Source organism: Dendronephthya gigantea, unplaced genomic scaffold, assembly GCF_004324835.1.
Source record: "Dendronephthya gigantea isolate DGI-Jeju-01 unplaced genomic scaffold, DenGig_1.0 000194F, whole genome shotgun sequence".
Classification (NCBI taxonomy): Eukaryota; Metazoa; Cnidaria; class Anthozoa; order Malacalcyonacea; family Nephtheidae; genus Dendronephthya; species Dendronephthya gigantea.
In genome coordinates, this window is record NW_021163204.1 from 47,913 (window position 1) to 67,329 (window position 19,417).

Sequence of the window (19,417 nt, forward strand, 5' to 3'; positions counted from 1 at the left end):
ATATTAAGGCAATCAGATTCGAACAAAGGCTTGATTTCAATAGAGGGGACATTTTTTTGGGACACCCTGTATACAGGGTGTCTCAAAAAAACGAAAACAATTGAAATCACTCATTGTTAAAATTTGAATGCCGTGCTCACGAATTCAACCCGTGGGGATTTAATGCAACTTATAAAATGCTAAATGCTTTGTGTTACTAGAGAAAGGGGACATTTCGCAGTTCATGGTCCTTGAGATGCACACTTAAATATTGTCATCCATATTTTTTAAATTGTAAATTTTGTTAATAAATATTATTTTTGTTTACAAGCAAATTTTACTGCATCATATACATGTATAAAAATGCGTATGGCAAACATTTATACACCTGTGAGTCCCAACAAAGTGTTTAGGCATTCAGACTCTAACAATTGCATTGTTATGGGTGATTTCAATAATTTTCGTTTTTTTTGAGACACCCTGTAGATCAATTCAGCCTCATAAGCAAATTACCCATAAATTACACACAATTTGAATAGCGTTATGACATTTTAGCAAATAATTTGAAATCATAATTATTGTTATCAGAACCAGAAATTAACCATGCACCCGCTTATCGATGCTAGCGACGCCACTTTGTTGAAATACTTATACAGGGTGTACAAAAAAAAGGACCTTCAGAAATTAAACTATTGATATCATGATAAACCCAATTGAAAGCAAGACGCCTTATTTAAATGCCTCAACGTAATAACTACCCTATTCACACACCACTGCGTTGTTCATGCATTCAAAATGCAACAAAAGCTTCATTTCCACGGGGGGGGTGTGCTTTTTTGGGACACCCTGTGGTTTTGCAATGTTTTCAAATTTGACGTCATTACAAAGTCCCATCTTAACGGGGGGGGAGGGGGGGGGAGGGGTTGCAACACCAAAGTTTTGCCGACGAACACGTGGCACTTGAAGCACGTTTAAAGAAAGCTCATAAGCAGAGAGAAACCGAATGTCTTTACAAAATTTAATGCATTTCGATCAGAATTTGTTGCTGAAATGCTTCAAATCTTATATGGCTTTGTCTACGTAATAAAACTTTTTAAATTTTATCACTTTAAACGTTCACGATGTATCAACAGACGAGTGAGGCGACTTCTCAAATTATCGCAAGCAGCTAAGCAAGTTAAGCAAAATTATACTTTATACCGACGATGATATTATTACCAAGCGACATCGTAATTTTTTATAATTAACACCAGGCTAATACGAATAAAAAGATCACAGTATAAACAGGAAACTTCTAGTGTTCAACGAAATGAAAGAAAGACTGTGCTACTCAGCCACAATATCGAAACAATTCTCCGCGCCGGAAAATACAGGAGAACAGTGGCGTATGGGAGACGACAATTGGGGAGGCACATATTCATATAATTATTCATGTTGTGCAAGATTAATTACTCGTTGTACAAGATTAGTTAAAAATTCGCCAGGTTTTTTTTTTCATCGTCGCAAGTGTGTTTTGGCGCGAAATGTACTAGAATTTGAAAAGTGTATGTAACCGTATTTATCTACGTCACAGTTTTGTGTCCCAAGAGTTGTGGTGCACAGCTCAAAATCTTTGGCTAATCGTCGGATGCGGGATTTGATTTCGCTCGCATGATACGGCAATTCGTCCAAGAGGCAGAAATAAACCGTTCTTTTATTGTTGTTCGATTAAGTTTAGGTTTAATTGAGGTAAGAATATGTTTAATACATATAGATTCTAGTCCTATTTTAATAATATCACAGCTATTTCGCCGTTTTACAAGATGTGGTCGTGTACTGGCGCGCGTTAACACGTCGCAGTTTGCACAGGATTGAAGATTAATTATTTTAATATAAGCGCGAATATACAAAAGTGTAAGACAAAGTGAACGTATCATGCTGTTCATTTACATTTTGAAACAATTGAACTTCTATACTTTTTAAAGTTCGACGCGCTTCTGAATGTAGTGATCGAACAACATCTAGATTTTAGTTTCGCAAGGCATCTAAATGAGTAAGAACATTGTTTATGTACGTTCAGAAGCTTCAAGCTTCATATTGAAGACTGCCACGTGCGCGGCACGCCGCGCCGGAATTAACGCCAGAACAGGCGAATAGTTTCTTTTCAAACCCATTGTGTTTACAGGTCTGTTAACATGAATATATGAATATGTGCCCCCCCCAATGATCGTCTCCAGTACGCAACTGCCGGAAAAGCTCCAGACACTGGCGGATATAACGAGGAGATAATATGTTTCATCTTTTGCGGGAGAAGAGTCTAGTTGGCGCCTTGAGTAGAGCCACTTCATGCAAAGACAAGGACTAAAGGTGGTAACAATATCCCAATTCAGATGTTCAGTTGACACGTTTCATGGTATATTAGATTATGCATGTGTATCTCTAAACTGTTGATGCAGATTGGATAATTGTCAATAGTATAGGTCACATAGAAATTCACTTCAGACAAAATTGGTATTTTTTCACTTCATTTTAGGCGTATTAATTTAAACAATTAAAGCGTAGATAGTTGTTGTTACGTAATATATATATGTATATACAGGGTGAGTAAAAAAAAAGTCCCCCCTATTGAAATGAAGCCTTTGTTGATTTGAATGCATGATCAACGCAATAGTGTGTAAATAGCATAGTTATTAGGTTGAGGCATTCAAATAAAGCGTCTTGCTTTCAATTGGGTTTATCATAATATTAAGGCAATCAGATTCTAACAAAGGCTTGATTTCAATAGAGGGGACTTTTTTCTGACTCACCCTGTATATTACGTAATATATATATTACGTAAACAGGATTATATTCAATAATTTAGGGATCCTAATATCTCCCCCTCTCCGCATCAGCATGGGCACTTCTTGGTGGCACTTTAATTAAAACATATCAATTCAAGAGTTTTGTACCTATTCCTAATAATATGAAAAAGCTAACGCGTTGTTAACGATTTTGAATTAACTGCTATATATATACCTTTTTCATATCTATCACAAAAAACTGAAATTTCCTAATCAGCAAGCCTTAATTATTGCATTGGTTGTATTGCATAAGTCAACCGATTTGCCAACCTGATTTTATCCATGAAATTACACATTATTTTTCTGAAAACAATATTATATATTGTCATATTATATTATATATATTATGTATATTATTATTGGAAAATTATACATTCTCTGTATAAGGTTTCCATGATAAAGAGGTTGTCACAATTTCGCCGGTTAAAATAAAAATGTCCATATGCTATTGCATTTAAATTTATGAGTTAGCTGGCGGGTTTATTATTACTTGATCTGTCAGAATCACCACTTTCATTTAACAAGACTGTCCTACCCACAATGCTAAATGGACCTCAGTTACATAAGTCGGGAGTGTACATGTTCGGAAGTTTACACGTATATAATTTACTATGTGATAAAAATACAAATGAGGTATATATATATTACATACATATCATATCAGCAGTGCTTCATGTCCTAAAATTACCCGTGCGTGTTTGTATTAGTATATTAACAAAGCGCAGCAACAAATATTGTATTATTTGAAATTAAAATTAATCATTCAGACCTCAAGAGGTTAACACTATTAATGAAAGCCTTCTTTATTTGAGGCTTCCAAAGGAAAGACTTCTCGAAAAAAACACAGATAAATTATGGCGTCTAAACTATGCTACAGATTTAACACGAATGTATGAAGATTATACAATATGTCAAAGTATGAGCATGAATTCGTGCCATTGCAAGTACGTATTCTATATTTTATAGCTCTGCAGCAATATATGAAGCGGTTAGCGACTAGTGATATGGAGAACGTACACACTTTATAGCTTTATTGTATAGATATATAATATCTTAATTATGTTTACCGTTACTATAATATAAAAAAATAACAAAATGGGTTTAATAAATCAATAAATTATGACCAAACCATGTTACGACGTTGGAATAAAACCCATTAAACTATCATGTAAACCCAGTATATACATGCATTATGTTATAGTATTCGTTCAAACAGAATGCAATTTGTTTATTATTAGTTCCTAGGGTTAATTGCCTAAGTTAGTTAATGACGAAATTAGTTAACTAACAAACCAGATTTCTGAGGAATAAAATGTTGGATAAATAGTTATTTAAACAAAGACAATAGTTGAGTAGATTTTTTCAATCCAAACCTTCAATTGAATGAGATATTAAAATTATTCATTTAACAAGGAAATCCATCTCATTTACATCATACTAGGAACAATTCCATGTTTCCCTCAGAAAGTTGTGAGGAATAAATAACATATAGAAAATCTTAATCATTTGTAAGGTTCTTGTATGATTTTGAAATTAGGTTGGGTATGATAAATTCGTACATCCCAATAATTAGAATATATATATTCCAATTGTACGAGAAATACATGCATGCAGCAAATGTTAAGTAAGTTTCAAAATCAATTCCAGTTAAACGAGATATTAAATTGCCAAAAGCACTTCTCAATTTATAGTTCAAGAGACGAAGTAACAAGAAAGCACAAGGCCACCCTATCCCAGCATGCATCGAGAGCAAGATACTATCCCAAGTGCTTGCGCGAATTTCAATATCAATGTTAAGGATTAACTGTGCATGCACTTTATATTATGTGATAGAGCAAGTATCAAAGTTTTGCGGCGTGATATTGGCAACATTTCCTATTATATTGATTTTGATATCTGTTACATATTTTTGTAACAAAAAATATGTACTAATTTGTTATGACTAAATATATTCACTTTCAAATAACCAATTTTGATGAGTTATTAGTAATCACTTCGTTTTTCTACTTATTAAAAATAGAGTATAAAAGTATATTGAAGTGAAATAAACCATTATTAGTCCAACCAAAACGATTGGTTTAAATAACTCGAAGTTGCTAATCACGGACCTATATATATATATATATATATATATATATATATATATATATATATATATATATATATATATATAATAAAATAAGAATAATAGAATAAAAGTTTCAGTTCACTTCAGTTCAGTTCAGTAACCTGGTCGATTGGTTAAAATGACGTATTGATAATAGTTGTAACTTTTTGAAATAGGTTATTTTAACCTGCCAGTTTTTGCAGCGTGCCTCCTATATTCAGCACTATCCTTTCATTGTTTCCGCGCACTTTCCAATAATCCTTCAAAATATGAAATTGCTATAAACGGTATAATATAGCTACGTATCTTGTATAAACCTCAATATCGAAAGATTTGTCAGAAAAACGAAGTCCTGCAGCTTCAGACCACGACGGCCATATCCGAAAGAATATTTTGGGAAAATCAACAGTTGTGAAAACCGACATTTTTTTAAAAACTTAGAAGAACATATTTTGTCCATTCGAAAACAAAAAAATAGGAAAGATTCGTATGTGATTATTTATTCAATTTAAAAATTAGGTTAAGTGCCAAAGATATTGGTAATATCAGGTCTTTTCTTTGACATATCGCTTTGCAATAAGCCGATGCAGACTATGTGTCTTTGCGTCTATACACATACCTCATGGGAAAGGATCATGTGTGTTTTTCACTGAGATGCAATACCGAGATCGATCTGTTATAAAGCTTTATAATAATATAAAAAATTATTTCTAACCACTCATCCAAGACAAGGAGGAAATCCCTTAGTGACGTTTTTTTATACATAAACGTTTCATGTGGCAGTGTAACCGTATTCTATATTTTTTTTCTTCCCGTAAAAGTTCCATTTGTTCGAATGCAAATTTTTCTCTGAATCTATAGAATAACATAATGAAACGTGTATTCATGAGAAGCTACCTGGTTTGCCTTTTTTTGCACTGCTCATAATAAGATGTACAATAAAATAGGGTACCTTTAGTATCGTTTGTATATATCGTTATTATACGCTCAATATATGTAAGATGCAACAAGGTGAAAAATCAAAATGCGAACTTAGCGCATTTAAATTAAGATTGAGAAACAAGCTCATCTGGTGAAAGCTTTACAACAATAACCTATAGGAAGGTGTTTAGTGTTGAGAATTACCCCTGTTAGAATTAAGAAACACCGCTAAATTTATTGCGCTTAAGCTGAATTGTTATAACTGCTTTATAATATGAAAATATAGGCAGTTTGATATAGGCAGGTAGGTTTAAGATTTTTAACTAAATGCCGCATGGCTTCCGCGAACGTTCAGCGAAGAATTAAACCATTGGCTGAAATCGTGGGTATGGAATATGCAGATTGCCTTAATTTGCAAAACTGTGAAAAAATCATTGGATTGCAGCACTGTATAAGTTGTATAGCGTATTCTTCCAATTTCGCCAGTTCGCCAAAATACTGCATGTTGCAATTAGCTTGGTTGTTTTTTATAAGTAAGGGAACATTAAAGTTTCTATAGTGTAATGTTTAATTTCTGCATTGTATAGGTTTATGTCATTTCTTCCCAACAAGCGTTTTACATGCATGCTTTCGACGTGATAAATAACTACAACTTTGCCTTAATGGAAATGGAGTAGAAATTACTGATAAAAACAATAAATTATATAACCGATAAAAGTAATAACTAATTATGCCTTTAACTTCTAGTCATGCGGTTCATTTACATTCTTTATATTGCAACATTTTGTCGCCAGAAGACATTCGCGCGCATTTTCTGCCACTGCTGTACTCAGTAGGCAGATTTTCCGAATTATCCGTACTGATGTCAATAGTAATTTTTTCATCTGTTTGCTCACTTGCCATCCTGAAAGTATAAAAAAATGATGCTCTAGCTTGCAATTTTTCATTGCCAACAACAATAGAGTTAACACGTTCAGTTTCACTGCTTGCAGGCATATATTTTCAGAACTAACAATGTTTCAGTAAATAAAGAGTCATTATTCGGCAACTTTCATCAAATATTGCTTTTTCAAAACCGAATGTGTATTAAATTTATGCTAAACAGTTAGCCTGTTAACGGATGTTTAACCCTCATATGAAGAACAAAAATCACAGGAAACGGAGAACTATATGCCCTGTAATTTAGCGTCAGTACCAAAACAATATGGATTATACGAAGTTCAAGAACGTTCTGATGTTCCAGAAAATAGCAGCCATAACGACAACAATATATTCATTCTTGCCGATAAATGAAAAGTCCAAACGGCGCTTTCATATAATAGATCGTGTCTGGAAATTCCTAAATGCTGTATGTACATGTGATAGCAATATTCAACAAAAGCACGGCTAAGATTTTAAGTTCAAACTAAGGCAGACTTAGACAATGCTTGCTACTAGTTTTGAGAGAATTGAAGACAATGAAACCTGAATCTCTAAAGTTGGTCGATGAAGCTTTAATTTTCGTGTACACAGCTGGATGCTTATTTACGCACTACTCGAATGGAAGTTGGCATGTCATTATAGATGAGAACTATTACTATTCTACTGTCCTTGAGTAAGCGGTTGAGATCTCAGCAAGAATTTATTAGCCATAGTAATTTTGAACGAGGGAAGTGGCGTTGACACCTAACATTGTTGGGCAATTTTTACAACATAAAAAATCAAAAGCAAATGCAAAATAATCTCAACTCTACCGTTGCTAGATTGAAATATTTTTAATTTACGTTTGTATTCACGTAAAAATGAGTACGGATAAAAATTAAATTTCTCAACAATGCTCAACAACGTCCAAAAGCTAATTACTTTTTCGGATTGATTAAAATTGCATCTGATGTCTTTAAATATATAAAGTTAAAACAATTATTGGATTCTACATTTGCATGAAATAACAGATGAAATGGACCTTGGTCTGAATTATTCCTGATATCATGCTCAGCCTCATCCAATAATAGCTCAATATTCACATGTCGGCATTATCAGGTTTCATTGCGCATGCGTGGTTTTCTTCTTCTTTAGTCGAAAGATTATCACCGCACCCACTTGAGGCAGATGTTCACTTGGCTTATGGCAAGCAACACGTCCAAATCGGAGCTGAGAATTGTCTCATCCAGGGCAACCTTCTCGATAATCCGTCTCAGCCCAGTAACTGAAGTTGCTATATGCAGTTATAACTTGAAGGTAATTCTTTGTTTTATTAAAAAATCGTTTAATTTTGATACGATCATATAATTTTTTTTAATCGTTTCACTGAATTCTGAAACTTTGTCAGAATTTTTTCTCACTGGCTGAAACACCTTTTATAAAGTTGAGGTCTTTTAAAATAAAGAAGTGGGCGGTAAAACCTTATTTAAAAGATCACACGATAGCCTGATGAGCCATACACTTGTTTTCAAAAGAAAATTAGAAACAGTAATCATGAATGCCAGGGTGCATGGTATACCAGCTGCACCCTCCGGTGAAGACAGAACTGCTCGTGCATGGACCGCCTTAAACGTTATGTGTGTTCGTGCAATGTCAGCAATGTTGCTGTGTAGTCTATTGGGCACTTATTGATAGTCAGTTTAACATAGAAAAACCGTTGTATTTGTTTTTGAAAGTAATATTGTATTTCAATTTTGTGAACTTTATTGCTTGAGAACTTTGTTGAATAATTTTTTTCCACTCTAATCCGGTAGAGTCTGCATTGCATCTCAACTCTATCGTAGCGTAACGCCGCCTAATATGATAATGGTACTTTAGCTACCCTATATCTGTACATACTTCGAGTGGTACTTCAAAGTACTCTAATCAGTACACCGCTAGTATGTTCATTGCTCAAAATTAACGTGTGTTGTCCAACAGCGAAGCTCGCAAACTATTTTATTAGTTGGAATTGGTCACATTGAATGGGGCAAACGTTTGATAATTATCTTCAACGACGGATGAAAGTTAGAATAATTATATGCTTGAATATTCGATAACTATGAGATAAAACATGCCAAAATTTAACTGTCTGCAAAATTGCAATACACAGAGAGAAACTATATGGGGCTTTGATAAAAAGCATGTAAAACAGGGAGTCTGTATAGTTGATGAATGCTTGGAAATTATTTTATGAACATGAATTTCGGAAACGCACAAGATTCCCAGAAGCAAAGCTCTTATTTTAGTGTAACAATTATTATGTAAAGCAATCATATCATAGCCTTTAGTCGGAACTTGGCATTTCTTAAAGTCAGGTAAGCGAGAGAACTCTGCATGCAGCACCTTATTTATATCAACCAATCACGACAGAATTTTTTTATTACAATTCGTCAGATCTCATTCAAAATTTATTACAACTTTACTGCTTTTGTAAAAGCTTTTTCTGTGCAAGGCGGAATCTTCATTCCAAAGTTTATAGCTAATAATTACACGCCGGTAACGTCCAGCGTTTTTTGTCGTCATTTTTTCCCTTTCTGTGTGTACATGCAGCCTGTGTTGCATTTCAACCGTATCGCGAAGAAACACCGCCTTTTGTAATGTTAAATATCAGGTTTCGCTTTGTCGGTACAGTTTCAAGAGGGGCATGCTTAAGAACATCATATAAAAAATGTATTTCCTTTTTTAAAATCGTGGTTTGATTTCACAGCTTGCATTTCCTTTAGAAAATTCAAGTACATGAATACTTGAATTTTGAGCATCTTTGAAAGCGCAAGTCGAAGTATGACTAAGCGTTCTAGTTTCTATATATCCATCACATAGAATGAATTATGCAGATGAGTATCTTGTGTTCAACCACAGTTAATAGAAGAAAGATGGTTAGGCTAGCTGGCAAAACGCCTCCGAAATTTATGTCGGGACACTTTTATTTTTGTCACGTGATCAATAAGCGGATGCCAGGAGTGAAATACAATATGGAGATATAGTGAAATTTGATACAATCCAATTCTCTGTTCGAAAATATCTATCATTTCACGCTGTGAAGGCCAGAAAAAGAAGAGGTATGTCCGATAGCGATCAAAAATCTGATTTTTGCGACATTCAGGACTTACCTAAGGATATCACGGAAGATTTGAAAATGTCAATCGAGGACTTCAATCTTATCATTCTTATGTATCGCTAGCGATCTTAGACACCGAAACGAACTCAAACGCGGAGTTTTTCAAAATTGAAACAGAAATTGAAGGCAGGAAATCGTTTCTTTACTCGCATTGCTCTAAAGTTTGTTAGTCGAAAGGTGGCCTAACAAAAAAATAAACACGCGAATTCCAAACACCGCGGAGCAGATGTTGTTGAGGCAATCTAATCGGAAGATGTCAGTTGTTCATTAGAAAATCTAGGAAAAATATTGATATTAAACACGTATTACGAAATTTACTAGTAGATATTATCTGCGAGTCAACGTTAAACTGTCCCGTCGTGAAATCACTGTGGGATAACATTGTGCTAGAATCTGGTATAGACGAATCTGGTTCTACACAGCAAAATCTATTTTATGCCTGGATTAAATACACACTATGTCATAAGTCATAGTTACAAGTTAATACAAATGCTACAGCATTAGAAGCAACTGTCCACTGTTACCTTTTCATACAATGTAAGAACAATAATAATTAATAAAATATTCACTTTTAATTTACTTCTATCAAATGTGGCAGGATTGGCAATGTTCAAATATTTGTAACCAATTCAATGTGTGGCAGTAATCAGTTTGATAGTTAACCAAAGCAGTTATTAGTTTGAAACAACATTCAAATAACATGGATATATGGACTCGATCATTGTGTCTTTATAGATAAGACTGTTTAAGCAGTGGAAATTTGCATACGGCTTTCATGACTTAATCTGATAATTAATCAAGCCACTTAACTTTGACTTTGTGCACAATACTGTGAGTATGCCCAGATAGTCTGAGCTTCTGTGACCTTGGCTTTTCATTCCCTATTACTATCATGGTACCAAAGAAACCGAGAAAAAAATAAAGTGGAGTCTATGAGAAAGAAATTGGTTATGCACACATGCAGTATTATGCTTTTCTTCTATAAGGCTTTTCCTCGGCAAGTTTTCTGTCGGGACGCTTCCTGTGACTAATATTTTCCTTTTCCCTAAAATGTAAATTAATTTATACAGTAAGCAATCTAATATTCGCGAACTATGATACGTTCTTCGTGCTAAATATTATCATGAAAACAGCTGTCCCTAAAGTATTTTACCACGAAAGTATACGCGACAAATATTTACCAGCTACGATACATTCTGGCTTGAAACGCAGCTCACAAACAAAGGCATTGTTTCCCTCAATTCTCTGTTTTAAACAGCGGAAGGGATTTTAAACAGCGAAAGCTTGTGCTTTCCGCTAGTCGCGCAGCAATTACCGCCACCGATACATTTAGGAACTTCTCTAATCACAAAAGTTTCAACCAGTGAGATACAAAGTAGAATGAATCACAAAATGCACTCGAATACCTGTGAATTCGCTCATAAATGTAATTTGAGCCTCAAGGGTCTATACCGCTTATTTGTCACATGCATGATCAAAATGAAATAGGACAATAACATATTTTGTCACGTGGTACGCTAGCCTAACCATCTCTCTTCTATTTACAAACTGTAGCTCAACATGCTGCATTCATGGGAACTAAGCATCTGCCAAATTGTCATGCATAGAAACAAACTAGCGTTGCTTCGATCCAAAACGTATAACAAAAGGATGCACCGACCTCGACGTCTATTTATGCAAACATAGGCAAATTATAATTAACCCAAGTTCGGAAATCACTGCTTGTCTTTTGATAATCGATAATACCAAAGCATTTTCAGAATAAGCGAATCAGAAGATAAATTTTTTTTTGAATATATTTCCTAATAAAAGTTTCCCATTATTAAGATGTTTATTCTTCCGAGCAAAGTTTTATTGTGAAACACCGATTTGATAGGTAGAATCATGAGACTTCAGTGATTTATTTTGATGAACGTGGATCGCCACTGCTAAGCGAGGCTTTTTCTCTATCACATCTTAAAATAGAACAAATCTCGTTGAAGTGAAATAATTTTGGCCTCATGGCCACAATCCTGTTCTACTTCACACCACGATTCTCCAATAGTGGTCTGGCAGTTGGATTGGTTTGTCCACCAATTAATAGTTATTTTGCTCAAGCAACATTTTGTTCGAATCGCACCACTTTTAGCCAATTCAATTGCAGTATTTGCCAAAGATTACAGAAGATATATATTTAACAATAGTATTTTCACTAAATTGAGTGCAATGATGTTCTACAGTGGCGTCGCCAGATTGACGAGTGGGGGTGGGAACATATTCATATTTCATTGAATGTATCAATAAATTGTTCATTTATTTTCGTCCAAATTTGTCGTTCAAATTTAGACGCTTTATTATTAATATTTGTTTGTAGCCTCTCTTCATCTTGTTTTCACTTTTTCATAAATTTTATTGGCTAATTGAGTTGCATTCAAACTGATTGGTTGTTGTTGACCAGTTAACTAAAAAATAACCCCATTTTCGTTGCATATACATGCATGTTCTCTCATACTTTTAAAGTGCCTATATCACTTGTGGGATCTTTACGGATTTGAATAGAGCTTGAAAAATTAGTTTATAAGTTCTACAACCTTTTTTGATATAATTAGATAGTTTTGAAAATACGTCGGTTGGGGGGCCTAGGACTCAGGAATGATTTGCAAACACGCCGTCTTTTATAATGTAAACATGAAGGGTTTCACTGGCGATATAGTTTGCGCTTTTGAAGAAAAAAATGCCGGAACGGTGCCTTGTGTATGGCTGCAGCAACTGGGCGAGTTTTTCTCAAAATATTTTACGTTATTGGAAGATTGAAGTAAAATTACAATTGATTATATTATGTTTGACAAGAACTTGGTTCCTGAGTCCCAGGCCCCGAGCACGACGGAAATTTAGGCAAATCGTCATGTTTAGATGTAAATATTTCCGAAACTATTTAACTATATTAAAAAGGGTTGTAGAACTTATAAACTAATTTTTCAAGCTCTATTTAAATCCGTAAAGATCCCACAAGTGATATAGGCACTTTAAGTAGCAATAGAATAAAGTCTTGAAATTTTCGACCTTAGGTAGTCTTTTTTAAAGCAATTTCGAGGGAGGATATCAATTTTGAGCATTATTTTAATGCAGCTGTAGAAAGTTAAACTTTTTGTGCAATATTTACGATATGAAATTGTCATCTGTAAAGTACCCTCCTCCCCGCTAAGTGGACAAAAAACACTACCAACTACGTGTAAATAATTTCTAAGCATGGGAATTGACCCTGTCGGACAAAAATTGCAATGCATTATTTGCTCGAAAATACACCGTTTTCACACCTTAACGCTCTCTTTAGTCCTTCTAAAACTGCTTTTCTGTTGCGCGATTCCCGCCTTAATCAGGGATTAATATTCAAATGAGAACGAAACCGGCTTCATTAAAGCACAGAATTTTAGAGAATTCATCCTTGGAGTTGTCGTTTCAGTTGTATTAGATTTCAATGTTGTTGACATAGACAGAGAGTGATTTCAACTGTATAACGTCAGCAATAGGAGGTTGATTTAGGTAAAAATTACTTGAAATTACAAGAAACATGGCCAGAGATCGAGAGATTGGATATGCAGATTGGCGTTAAAAAATTTCATATTTGTTTAAATATCTTTCAATTGCTGCACTATAAATCATGCTGGACTATTAATCACTTTTCCCAATCTTAAAGTCTGCATACGCAATCCTAGAGTTAAAATTTGAATCAATCGTTGAATATTTACAATTTAGCTGGTTGTTTCTTGTAAATCAAAGAATATCGACGTTTCTGGTAACGTTTTGCTTGTTCAGGGTTTATATCAACTCCGCATTAGCTTATTTCTACAAACGGTTTGCATGGCATTGAATGTAATACATGTAAATGGCTAAAACTGTGGCTTGGAAATGTGGGAAGAATACTGGTCAAAAATTTCGAAAAACTACCAGAAAATATTTCGGATAATTTGTTTTGCAACTAGCAATCGAGGCAAATTATAACCGACCTGCCAATAGTTTTTCATTTTAGTACTTTGCATTGTACAGTTTACTTTAACTTCACGCGGATATAGGTTTACACCATATGCAAATAATTCAATATCGGCGGAAGTACAATGTTATTTTTTCCAAATTTTCTGGCCAGGTGCATTTCGGCGTTTTATCCGTTTCTCATCTGCAAATAAGAATATTAAACGCAGAACATGCATTCCAATGCATTTTATAATATTACATTTATAGTATGCGCGTGCTGATTGGTCGAGAATCGTGTTGCTCTAACCTTATACAAAAACGGGACTTTTCCCCAGAGCTTGACAAGCGAATTGATGTAATGAAAATCTAATTGCATTGAATTATAATATTTCTGCAAAATCTTTTTATTGAGTTATATTACAAAAGAGATAGAAATATTTTTTCCTGTGTTTCTATACAGTTATAGACTTATCGAAACACTTGTTGGAGTTTGGGAGAACTCGAAACAACGTGGAAAAATTCACCTAGTTTTTATAACTGTATTGAAACACGGAAAATGTTTTCCTAAATAAATTACTGCTAACCTGAACTCTTACTAGCCATGTAATTTTTCAATGTTTCCATTCCCTCATTCTTTACTTAACGTTCTTTATTAAAACCAATCCTTTGTGAAACTGTGACAGAGTATAAAATGTTCATATTATACTTTGACTACTTTGTCTTAGATTTTCACATTTGCAACATTGATGTTTGACGTTGCATTAATTTTGTATCTGTGAACCATTATTGAACTAAATTTATTCATTTATTCAGAGACAACTTTACAACTTATTCCCTGCGATAAATGACTCAATTGCTTTAGAGTACTCGGAAACTTACGCTTTGGTAAGTGGCTTTGGCTTATATTGTAAATTAATTAAACACTTATTCTACTTTATAATTATAAGTATCGTTTCTCTTTCTTTTCTGCAGTGCAATTAGATATGGAAATAACATATCTGAAAACATGGATATTCTTCGCAATGATTGTTCGCCAATTCATAGATGGGGCAGAAGAATACTTTATCGCACCGACAGCATGGTATTATATCAAATCTCTGGGACAAAATATGCTTTTTCTCGGACTTGTCATGTCTGCTTTCCAATTTAGTGCACTCCCGTCCAGCCCCATCCTCGGCGAATTGGCGGACAGAGTTGGATACAGTAGATGTATTATTATCGTCAGCCTGTTTTTGAAGTTTGTTGCATATATATTGTATGCAATTCCAGTCTCGGCATATTTTCCACTAATTGGGAGAATTTTGGGTGGGCTCACTGATGGTTCTATCGGGGTCGTCTATGGGCAAATAATATTGTACACACCACAGAAACATCGAACACAAGTGTTCTTAATATTGGATGGAGTGTTCACCGTGGGCACCCTCTTGGGCCCGGCAGTCAGCGTGTTTTTGATCTTTAATGTGAATATCTTTGGCTGGAAAATCGACGCTGGTAACTCACCTGGAATCGTTCTTGCACTTTTATGGTTGGGAATGTTTGTAGTCTCTCTGTGGTTTCCCAGTGAGTTTGGAACAACGAAGGTTACAGTTGATAATAGTGATCAAGACCAACATATGGTTGTTGATGGCAATGATAATGATGGTGGTGGTGGTGATGGGCATGATAATGATGGTGGTGGTGGTGACGGGCATAAACGCGTTGATTGTAGTGATGGTCAGGATCACAATGAAGATGATTGCATTCTTCCGGCTACAAAAGATGGGGTTAAATCACAAAAATATGGTTCTTACAGTACAATTTTTCTCATGTTTTACCTCGTTATATTATGTTTCTTCTACTCTAGTACTGTTACCTTTTACGTTCCCTTGCTTGCGCAAGAACACTTCCACCTACGATTCATTCATGTGAAAATGCTGTTCTTGGTAAGCTCTGTCTTTTGCATGGTTCTGTTCCTCGGGTATTATATTGCCGCAAAATATTACGATGAGGCGCAAATGTTACTTTTTTCAATGATGATGCAGGTAATTGCAATATGGCTGTTAACCTATATTGCTTTTAGTTGGAACAGTGGGTTAGGTGCATACGGTGGTTATGTTCTCCTCCCTTACATCTGTCTTGGAATGCCATTCTTCTCATTTTCTTTGTGTTGTTCAGTCTTGTCGTATATCACCGATCCAAATAAGGCTGCTTTTTATCAGTCTATGTCAATCGCTGCACTTCACTTAGGAAACTTGCTGGGCCGTCTAATTTCATCGTACATTTTCACCGTAACGGAGCTTTTGTGTTTTTGTTTCGGCCAGTTTGTATGCTGGATTGTTGGAGCTTTATGGTTTGCCCTGGAGTTTTCTAACATACGACGAACGGAGTTTTGATTTTGCCACGCTTCAGACTTTAGCTACATGTCTTATTATAATGTTGCATGCAGTTATTATGTTAAATTATCGATAAACAATGTTAAGAACAAACAATGGACCTTAATTTCTAACCTGAAGACTGAACTGCGAAGCAAAGACAAAAAACTGCGTTAACCATACCGTGCATGTTAACGTCATATAACTAAGTATTTTTTTCATTATTATTGTGTTATCTTTTCGATAGAGTATTTTTGCATGATGCACCTTGTATTTTGAGAAATCTTTATAGTCTTTTTTTGTTTATACATACAATTGAAGTATATATTTTTTTTTCGTACACCATGTGTCTAGCTATCTCCTTGTCGCTTACATTACTGTTATGTCAATAACGAAATGATTGTTATTTTTTTAAACGAACATGAACATTTTGATGAAAATCCGCTGTACAAACCACCGTTTTCCAAAGCATGCGCATCTCCCAACTTTAATCGTTGGAATTATAGAGCTATTAAAACGTGTCAATAACTGGCTGTAATTGATTGTATCAACGTATATATTCCTGAAACAAATTCTTGTAATTTTGTTGACATTGTACAATCCCTGTCATTTACCAATAGGAATTAGGTTTAGAGATTGGACTGTGAAAACCACATTCCCATTTCCACATTAATTTTTTATTGATGCAGTAAGCAACCCTGCATTTAAGGAACTCGTTGTTCAGCACCTTATACGATATAATAGCAGTGGCGCCGCCAGCAATTTTTATTAAGGGGGCAATTCTGAGGAATTTAGTTTTTACTCTGTAGCTTTAGTAAATTTGAAAATTGTTAACACTCTCTCCATTTCATTGAATTTGGAAAAATCTGAAAGCCTATACTTTAGAAATCATTAAGGACGCCACTGTATAGTATACGCGTCAAAATTTGACCGGGTTGCAAAATTTCTGCTTATTGAAACGTTGCAGCAGTGAGGTTGACAAGACAGCACAACACAGCGATTCTTATGATCGCTAATCTAAGAGGATAACTAGGAAACTGATCATTGAAATACTTGGCTCGAGTGAGTACAATCCTAGCTATAATCTTTCTTTCCAATCATGTATATCATATGCAGTAAGTTGCTCAAGCTAAGCTTAGAAATAATCATTTTAAGCTGGATTTCCGGCACTTACAGCGAAATGTTTTCATATTTTCTTTTGAATTGTGAACAGTCATAGTTGCGCTAATTTATTTACGCTGTCAAAATTCCGCCTTTAGAGATACATAAAAATCAAATATTTGCCTATGAAAGGATCAGTTCAAAAGTTTTGCTGTGAGGGAACCATTGGAAGATTTTTATAACTGCATAAACCTTTAAGGCTGTGAATTGTGAGGGATGCGGTCTAATTAGGCTTCATTTCTCTTTTAACCGCTGTTTACGCTGGTTTTGCTATTTTTCTTCCCGTCATGAAAGTTATTTTTTTATTTAATACATACTGATTAAATAAGAAATATCATCATCGTTGGGGGATGAGAATATCTTTTTATATGCGTTCAATGTAAAGACTTCAAGCCAATATTGAATTCTGTAATGCGAATGACAGTCGCCTGTGTTATAATTAGAAGACAGGTATCCGTTGCAGTATTAATTGTCGGTATTCCGGTTTCAATACTTCGGCAATCAAGTTGCAACTTGAGATTTGAGAGCATCTTAAATGAATCAATAAAAGATAGCCGCTCGATTGCTTCGTTAAGTACCTAGAATATTAAGAAATATCGGCTTTTAAGGTCGAAACATCGAGAAGTAACAGTTACTATTGCGTGTTTGGTACTTTTGATAGAAATGCCAACAATATAAATTATTATCTGTTGACATCGCTGCGATTTGAAAGCGATTTTCAGTCTATAATATGCCTGGTAACTGTATAATAAATAATATTAAACAAATTTTGTATCTCGGAAAATACCTGAAAATTTGCAAGTTCGTCAAGAGGCAAACATAGCTGGCATAATGCTTAGTATAAACATGCAATTGACCAGCTAGCTCAATGTCATTATACTGATATACCAGTAAATGTGTTGTAAAGCAGTATTGGAATGTATAATTATATAATGCTGCTATAATAATATTCAGGTCGTCGAGAAAATAACAGTCCCAAAATTCATGCAGTACAATCCCAATACGGCAGGAGAGAGATTGCAGTCGACCAAAAAGGTGGGAATTTTATCTGGGCTGGTCAAAAAATAGCTGGCCAAAAGCTTCTTTGATTTTCACGTTTCAAGTGGGTTTTTTCCTTTTTCAATGTAGCAAGTAAACGTCAAATAAATAAATTATTCTTTTCGCCACACTAGAAAATTTAGCATGATACAACACCGTAAAGGAAATGGGACAGGGAACAACTAAATTGGCAGGTTGAAATGGAGTTTCAGTCCAAAATTTTTATGTCAATTTGAATCCTTGCATCAGTTAGAAATTATCCTGATGAAAATTTGGAAAATTTTTTTGAAAAAACATTCTGTTCTAAAAAAATAAATTCCGCTTGAAAGGCCCGATTCTTTTTTTTTCGAAATCGTAAAACACGTCCTAGCCTTGATTAAAGCATGGCTTCCTTCATGCTTGGGTTTTCTTGATACATTACGGTTCGGGTAAAACATTTTGATGCGTTTTAAAGTGCGTATAATCGTTTTTGACATGCTGAAAAAAATAGTTCAGGAAAATTCAGGATGATAAAACACCATAAATGAAATAGGACAGTGAGCAACCATTATTGCCAGGATGAAAAGGAGTTTCAGTCCAAACTTTTTTTATGTCCCCATCTTATCTAATCGAATCGATTGGATTTCAAAATACCTTGATTCAGTTAGTCCATATCCTGAAAAAAATAGAAAATATTCTGTCCTAAATGATAATAAATTCCGCTTGAAAGGTGGTTCCGGTAAAATATTTTGATGCGTGAGTGATTTTATAAATAACCCGACGAGGTTCTTTGTAATAATTTAAGAAATGGTAAATCATGCTACAAATTTCACAGAAAAACGGTCAAAGTACTTATACTGATGATGGTGTAAATATTGTTACAATGAATTCAAATCAATCTTTGAAATTAGTACTGATGGAATCAAAGGTTTCAAGATGTTTGAAGCAGAGTTAAAGTATTTTCATTTCATTTCAGGTGAATAATTGTTTAGTGAATTAGAGAGGTGATTTTTTGAATAAACGAATCTGCCATTCATTAATTTCGCAA

At 34.5% G+C, this 19,417-nt stretch overlaps 1 protein-coding gene across 4 annotated transcripts; it reads left to right on the forward strand.

The window, feature by feature from the left end:
- Positions 1-1,684: 1,684 nt before the first annotated feature.
- On the forward strand, positions 1,685-16,707 carry LOC114539006 (tetracycline resistance protein, class H-like). 4 transcript variants are annotated; one of them, XM_028559842.1, is made up of 5 exons: positions 1,685-1,707; positions 2,144-2,325; positions 7,885-8,046; positions 14,654-14,725; positions 14,813-16,707. In XM_028559842.1, exon 5 carries the CDS (start codon positions 14,824-14,826, stop codon positions 16,210-16,212), a length of 1,389 nt encoding a protein of 462 aa, XP_028415643.1. In that variant the 5' UTR covers positions 1,685-1,707; positions 2,144-2,325; positions 7,885-8,046; positions 14,654-14,725; positions 14,813-14,823; the 3' UTR covers positions 16,213-16,707. The 4 variants fall into 4 exon arrangements, with proteins under 4 accessions (XP_028415643.1, XP_028415644.1, XP_028415642.1 ...); XM_028559843.1 differs by lacking the exons at positions 1,685-1,707; positions 2,144-2,325 and adding an exon at positions 3,400-3,745 and having other exon boundaries at positions 14,813-15,468; positions 15,499-16,707; XM_028559841.1 differs by lacking the exons at positions 1,685-1,707; positions 2,144-2,325 and adding an exon at positions 3,401-3,745.
- The last annotated feature ends 2,710 nt before the right edge of the window (positions 16,708-19,417 follow it).

What these genes read in the sequence shown, in the direction of transcription:
- LOC114539006 (XM_028559842.1), top strand. Translation starts at nt 14,824, where the DNA reads ATGGAAATAACATATCTGAAAACATGGATATTCTTCGCAATGATTGTT.